Here is a 6,718-nt window from a genome sequence, read left to right on the forward strand (position 1 = left end):
TGTGATTTACTCCAAGACTTTCATAACTCCAATGAAGCAGGGGCGGCCAATTGGCAATATTAGTAGACTTCTTTTCACCACAATCACTTTAAAGTTCACGCATTTTCGCTGTGTTCGCGTGAATTCTGCAAATTTTCCGCCCCTCCTCGATGAGAGCTTCGCGCAAATCACAGTAGCATTTGCTTGTGATCAAATAAGGAGAGTGGAGCCAGCGTGGGGACTGATGTACTTGGATCTCTTGGCGTCTACACTCCATCTCGCAGTCCAGCGCTGATCTTTCTGCGATTTTCGCCACAGCGCGATGATTTCACGTCGAAAAATGTAAATCGGCACTCCATACAGGTGAATTTGAGTGTAGCTGTGAGTTGGAAAGGTGGGCGCTGACCATTTTCGTGGAGCAACACTGGATGGCATTTTAGTTTGTTGGTGTGGACCATTGCGGAAAAGTCAACGAGATGCTGAGCTGGAGAATTTTGGGGCTCTTCCTGGGCTTCTTGGTGCTGGGAGAAGTGCTATCTGTGCCGATGGTGTACAAGAAGACAGATCGCGAAGTCTACGAAGCAGGTGCAGTGTTTTCAGTTGCATAACAGAGGAAATTTTCTCACAACTCCCACGCATGCAGATCTTGTACCAGTTTCTTCCACGGTTATTCCCTTGACTGTGTACGAGGTGAGCTATGGACATGGAGGAAAAGTCAGCGAGGAGTACAAGAAGGCCATTCTGAAACATCTCCACAAGAAGTCTAAAGTGAAACCTGAGAATCCTGACAAACTCATCACAGGTCAGTAACATTCGTCACACTCTTTTTTTGCCTGTACTAATGGAATTGTTTGCTTTTAGTGAAAGATATCACCGCTGAGAAGAAGGTTTGAGTGTAAATTTCATCGTCAAATAAAGATTTTATTGTTGTATTAGCGAAATTGGTCAATTTCTCCAAATCCAAAGGCGCGCATTGATTGAAGTCTCCAAAGATTTTCCCTCCAAACGATTTCCCTTTAATTCCGCGACGAGGCGCTGTCATCGCAGTGGAGTATTCAGTTTGACCGGCTGTAGATTTGTTTTGGTTGTGAAATTCTCGAATTGTTAAGTTTTCCATGAATACTGAGGAGAAAGAAGACCTATTTGATGACTCCTTTGACGAGGAACTCCTTAAGGTGGAGGCTCCTTCAGAGCCGAAGCAGATGAGGCTGAGTCAAGAGGCTGGACCGTCAACTTCGCACGCTCCACCGGCGCCGATGCAAAAGGTTGAGGTCAAGACAGCTTCTGTGACCAAAAGCCACTGCATCCTGGTGCATCCGAAGCAGAGAGGGAATCCCCTGCTCAGGAGTGTGGTCAACGTGCCCTGGGAGTACGATGACATTGTTCCGGACTACATTGTGGGACGAACTTCATGCGTCCTGTTCTTGTCCCTGAAATATCACAACCTCAACCCGGATTATATCCACGGGAGGATCAAGAAACTGGGGAATATGTTCCAACTCAGAGTCCTTCTGGCGCAAGTTGATCTCAAGGTAACCGAGGTCGGCTTTAGAGAGAGAATCTTGCGAAACAAGCTGTTATTCTTGCAGGAACCTCACAGTGCTCTTAAGAACATCACTAGAGTCTGTCTGCTCACAGATCTCACCCTTATGCTAGCATGGTCGCCGGAGGAGGCCGGGAAGATCATCGAATCTTATAAGATGTACGAGAATCGCTCGTCAGATTGGATAAAAGAGCGTCCAGCAGAGGATTCCCACACTAAGGTAAGCGAAATTGCCGGCATCTCTGCAATATTGTTATAATAATCATTCTGTGGCTGCCTTTCAGCTGTTGACTGCCCTCAGTAGCATAAAGTGCATCAACAAGACCGACTCGATGACCCTGCTGCACAATTACGGCACCCTGGAGAATATTATGAGGAGCTCTGAGGAGCGCTTGGGCAGCTGTCCGGGACTCGGGCCGCGCAAGGCGAAGAAACTCTACAAATTATTCCATGAACCCTTCTGCAATTGATTATCCATCGTGACAGTGTTAATAAATGATCCCTGCAGATGTGCACAAAAGAAACTGCTCGCCTCGCGAGATGCACGAGCCATTGATTGGAGGCAATTGTTGGAGCCTTGCAGAAAATGAGCTGAAAGCAATGGACAATCTGAGATTGCTGATGTCATGTTTAATTTGAAGACGGAGCACAAAAGACACTGACTACGGGCAGCCCAAGAGTGATTCTCGAGATGGCTCGCGAGAATCGGTCAATGATTCCACCCTTTGTCCTGTCCACGTACTTAAGCACGAAGCCGCGATTGGGAGTGCAAGGAGAATGGAGAGGTGAAAGAGAAACGCGAATGATTTAAGTCCAAATCCATGGGCACAATAAAAAGTAGAGCTCGCGACTGCGTCTCTGAAGAAATTGGGGGTTTCTCGCTAAGCAATTGAATGGAAGGTAATTTATTGAACTTCATATCTAATAACATCAATTTTCTACATGCTGTCTGTGCTACTGCATTGTTGAGTCCACATTCAATTTCTGTTCTTGATGGATGTGCTTAGAATATAGAAATCATTGTTGTGTGGGGCCAATCAACTGCAATGGCTAATTCATTCGGTTTTCATGCTTGCCTAGAAGGGCTCAGCGCCAGATTATCTCAGATTGTGAATAGAGCAACACATGTTTCTAATCCTTTTTCTAATATCTTTTCTGGTAAATTTTGCTTACTGATCCCAAACAGAACCTCGAGTTTGACCATTTGTGTACCCCATGGGATAATAAAACACTCCTTCTTCGCGGCGTCCAGAGCCAAGCCTGAGAGGCATTCGTCATGACACGGAGTCGGACTTAAAGGAGGTATAAAAAATTAATCCATGTACAAAATGAATTGCTCTCTGTCCATTGCGAAAGACTTGAGACACGAGCAACCAATCCGATGTTTGCATAGCCTCGAAGCTGGTTTTCGCGTCTCTTTTTGCTGGTTGGTGGAGGTTCGTTAGTTGGCGCAAAACCAGTTTTCTCGGGCGCGCTTTTTTCTGCCACAGCTTCTCTGTCTCTTTTCCAATCAATATTATTAATGCTGTATATATTTGAGCAGAGTTGTCTGTATGAAAGCTCTCCTGTTGATCGCGAGGAGGCAAAAAGGCTTCCTCTGTGCTGCATTGAGATTGATGCCAGAGGCATGCATTATTCATGGGGTGAGAATATGAATCGATTGGGTGGTTAATTGAGGACTTTTTCGCGATGGAATTGAGAGGTGCGAAAGGTTGATTGACGAGTTGCAGCGCAGTTGCGTGGCACTTGGCGGAAGTTGCACAATTTCTCGCGGACTACATTAGAATTCGCGTGTGTCATATCAATCAGGCAAGTGGTTGAACTATAAATTCATAATTGAGGGGAGGCGGCGCGATTGCGTTGGGAATGTGGCTGGCAATTAGAGTTGAGACGCACGGCGAAGTGCTGGAAGATTCACGGTGCTGATCCAAGCTATGCGGCCCCCTTTTTTCGCGCCTTCAATCGCGGATAAAGAATCTCTGGCCTTCTTCAGCTCGCGGCCGCGCGATCTTCGTCAACCGGTTAAACATGCTAATCCACATAACGCAGTAAATGCCGAAAATAAAATAACATCGGCAGTGTGAGGGCAGCAGAGAGGGGAATGTGGGCAGGCAAAGGGAGTCAAAAAAATATATGATTGTTAATTTATGCAGAGAAAATTGTATCTTTACGCCAAGAGGCAATAACATCGATCCAATTTCTGTGTCCACGTCTCACGTCCCACAATATTTTGACCATTTTTGACCTCACAATATTTCTTCATTGATTTACTGGATAGACAGTTCGGGAGGTGTGCTCTGCCTCCATCCGACAGTCACCAGTCACCCAATTTGTCCAGGAGGCAGACTGGACTCTTCCCAATATATTAAAAATGCGGAGGAGAGATCGATAAATTTGATACAGCTCCCAATAATGATTCCCTGTAATGCCTCTGCCAACAATGTAATTAATTTTCCTGAAGCTAATCTGTAGTGAGAATCTTAAGAGACTCTAATTGATGTTTTATAGAATTGGAGAGGAATTGCTCCCAGCCGCTGAGGAGGAGAGTGAGCGAGATTTCATCTGGAGATTTTGACTGAGGAAATTGGATGGTGATTTAAAAGAATTTCTTTTGGGTGGACCATCGAGCGCCAAATGTGGCACAAATTGAGTGACGACACATTGTGAGGTGTGTGTTTGTGCCCACAATACAGCACTCAACATATCGAAATGGCGGCAACGCGTATGCTGGTGGTTGAACAAGAAGTAGATGGAAAATTTCTCTCTCACCAACACATCAAGTGGGGCACACACGAAATGGAGATATATCGTGGCAACAAAGAAGGAAGGCAAACGACGAGGTGAAACAGAGAAGACAGACCAGCAACTCGAATCTGCGTTCGGCTCCGACTCGGGGCTCGCTCAGCGCTGTCCGGGCTGATGATCTCTTCCGCGACTCCGCGGTGAGGCAGTCTAGCAGATTGAGTCGGTGGAAGAGGCTTTTCGCGCCGGCTGTGTCGAGTTGAACTGTGACTGAAATCCGCTTTGCCCCAGAGTGTAGAAAGTGACCAGAGGAGTGTTGATTCACGCGATCGCTGGCACATTTTCCCAGCAGCCGAAAACACTGGGCCGCGAAAGAAGTGGTACAGAAGGGATATTGTTAATGTATGTGGTGATAAAAGCGCGGGAAAGTGCAATTGGCGCCAATACAACTTGTTGCTCAAGTCCAGACTGAATCTCTGTGACACTGGATGAGACTGAGGAGATAACTAATTTTTATTGAACTCTCAGCACGACAGCGAATCAGTTTGGAAGGAGAGGAGCAGACAATCAACTATTGTTTCAACAGAGAAAGGTAGACAAAACTGTCGTTTTTTACCCATCAAGTCTGAGTCAATTCCGAAACACTTGTGGGACTCTTCGCCTTTTCCTCTTTCGTGGCACAAACTCATGATTAGAGAGATTTTTTGGCAAACACGGAAATTCAATTAGACTATTTGCAGAAATTATATCTCGCCAGAATCATATTAGCACTCTGAATGCGAAAGACGGCAGAGTTATCGTTCTGATGAAGAAACCTTAGCATTTTTCTCACTTGTTTACTTCAGGAAATGCGTACAAGTCGTACAAGTAAAGTTATTGCCATTGCCCGCCCAACCTTGTAGACAGAATGTTGATTTCTATTTTAATAATGTAATTAAAACGAAGATACTTTGTCAATCTGAAGGCAAATCCCTCTTCTATCACTGCGGACGAGTAATTTCTCTATGTTGCACCGCAATTTAAAATCCAAATTGCTATAATTTTTCACAAGATTGGATTCATCAGCGAACAAAGCTCTAACCGTTGAAGATATCGCTTCACTTATCAGCTTACATGGTCTTTAAATTCCTCTAGCAATGTTGTCTCTTTAATTTCTGTCTCTCTTATGCACTGGTGACCATTTGATATTTGCAGAGGCAACAGAAATTGTACCTTGATTATCTCATTTTCCAACTCTCAGCATATCAGGCGTGATTTGATACTCATTCCTCAAGCTCATGTCGTGTCATTTATCTTGTGTGTGTGTTTGTGTCGAGGAAAGACAGTCAAGAACGTTGGTGGAGAAGCGAGTTGAAATAAGTCAAGGTACATTAATTATTTCGTTGGTTTATCTGCATTGACCCACTTCAAGGACAACTGCATGGGGTTCAAAATTCTGTTTGATTTATTTCGTTCATTAGGCATTTTTCAACATAGGAGATTCTGGCGAGATGTGGAAAGAAATATGCTCACTCTCTTCGGGATTTGTCTTTTTTTCGCCTGCCTTGGAACACGCTCGGGTTAATCGATTTTCAATGGGAAGGCGGGTATCGAATTAAAATTGCCTTTCTTACTTTATGCGTGTGGTGAATTGGTAATACGGCAAGGAAAAAAATGCCATAAGTCGAGAGCGCTAGAAGAATTTTGACAATGTGCCGAGGAATTCATACAAATTACCATTTGTTGTACTACTAATTTCACTTGTACGCAACATTAAGACTCAATTGCACCTATTCTGTCCTGAGATAATACTCGAAAGAGAGGTGCTATTGGCATTTTCTGTCACACTTAAGGGCCAATGATGAGGGAATATTCAATCACAGTCCCTCGGGACTCTGGCACTCATACCAATGTTATGCTAATGAGCCATTTATGCAAATTCATAACAAATTCACGATTCACTCAACATTACCACTACAAATGGTAAATTAGCATTTTGATTCTGTGCATGGGGTTAAGAAATGTTCGGTACTCAATATGTATTGACTTACAAGCGAGAGCTGAAGAGAATGTGACAGTAATAGCAAAAGGCAATTTATGAATTGATTTACAATACTAAACAAGCATTTTTCACTTGTCACTCTATATTAATATTCATCGCCCATATTTGGGTGTGTTTTTATTTGAAGAAGTTGATGGTGTGCCGAAGAGAGGCCTAAAATGTTGAAGAACCACAAGGAACTCAGCATGACAATATGGAAAAAAATGATTGTGCTGAAGTCAGACATTTAAAACGGCAAATAGACGGGATTTTTGGTGCCATGCTGAAGAGAATTTTTGCCCATTTATCACGTTTTCACAATAACCACCACTGAATCGTGGCACTTGACCATATTTTTATGTTTATCGCGCAGTGTAAATAACTCGAAAAATATACACCCATTCCCGTTTACTTAATGATTGCGATAAGCCACT

The 6,718-nt window shown here is 43.9% G+C and overlaps 2 protein-coding genes across 2 annotated transcripts; both read left to right on the plus strand.

Annotated features, from left to right (window-relative positions):
- The first annotated feature begins 217 nt into the window (after window positions 1-217).
- Window positions 218-919, plus strand: LOC132262303 (uncharacterized). Its single transcript, XM_059761532.1, has 3 exons — window positions 218-564; window positions 623-781; window positions 841-919. The coding sequence occupies exons 1-3, from the start codon at window positions 456-458 to the stop codon at window positions 870-872; spliced, it is 300 nt and encodes a 99-aa protein (XP_059617515.1). The 5' UTR covers window positions 218-455; the 3' UTR covers window positions 873-919.
- A 129-nt stretch (window positions 920-1,048) lies between these two features.
- On the plus strand, window positions 1,049-2,034 carry LOC132262246 (DNA excision repair protein ERCC-1). The gene is made up of 3 exons (XM_059761447.1): window positions 1,049-1,511; window positions 1,569-1,742; window positions 1,807-2,034. Exons 1-3 carry the CDS (start codon window positions 1,095-1,097, stop codon window positions 1,990-1,992), a joined length of 777 nt encoding a protein of 258 aa, XP_059617430.1. The 5' UTR covers window positions 1,049-1,094; the 3' UTR covers window positions 1,993-2,034.
- Window positions 2,035-6,718: the final 4,684 nt, after the last annotated feature.

Source organism: Phlebotomus argentipes, unplaced genomic scaffold (genome assembly GCF_947086385.1).
Source record: "Phlebotomus argentipes unplaced genomic scaffold, Phlebotomus argentipes genome assembly contig_15, whole genome shotgun sequence".
In the NCBI taxonomy this organism is placed as follows: domain Eukaryota; kingdom Metazoa; phylum Arthropoda; class Insecta; order Diptera; family Psychodidae; genus Phlebotomus; species Phlebotomus argentipes.

What these genes read in the sequence shown, in the direction of transcription:
- LOC132262303 (XM_059761532.1), top strand. Translation starts at nt 456, where the DNA reads ATGCTGAGCTGGAGAATTTTGGGGCTCTTCCTGGGCTTCTTGGTGCTG. An exon ending in TCGCGAAGTCTACGAAGCAG is followed by an intron (nt 565 to 622) that starts GTGCAGTGTTTT and finishes CCACGCATGCAG; the next exon opens with ATCTTGTACCAGTTTCTTCC. An exon ending in TCCTGACAAACTCATCACAG is followed by an intron (nt 782 to 840) that starts GTCAGTAACATT and finishes GTTTGCTTTTAG; the next exon opens with TGAAAGATATCACCGCTGAG.
- LOC132262246 (XM_059761447.1), top strand. Translation starts at nt 1,095, where the DNA reads ATGAATACTGAGGAGAAAGAAGACCTATTTGATGACTCCTTTGACGAG. An exon ending in TGGCGCAAGTTGATCTCAAG is followed by an intron (nt 1,512 to 1,568) that starts GTAACCGAGGTC and finishes TTATTCTTGCAG; the next exon opens with GAACCTCACAGTGCTCTTAA. An exon ending in CAGAGGATTCCCACACTAAG is followed by an intron (nt 1,743 to 1,806) that starts GTAAGCGAAATT and finishes GCTGCCTTTCAG; the next exon opens with CTGTTGACTGCCCTCAGTAG.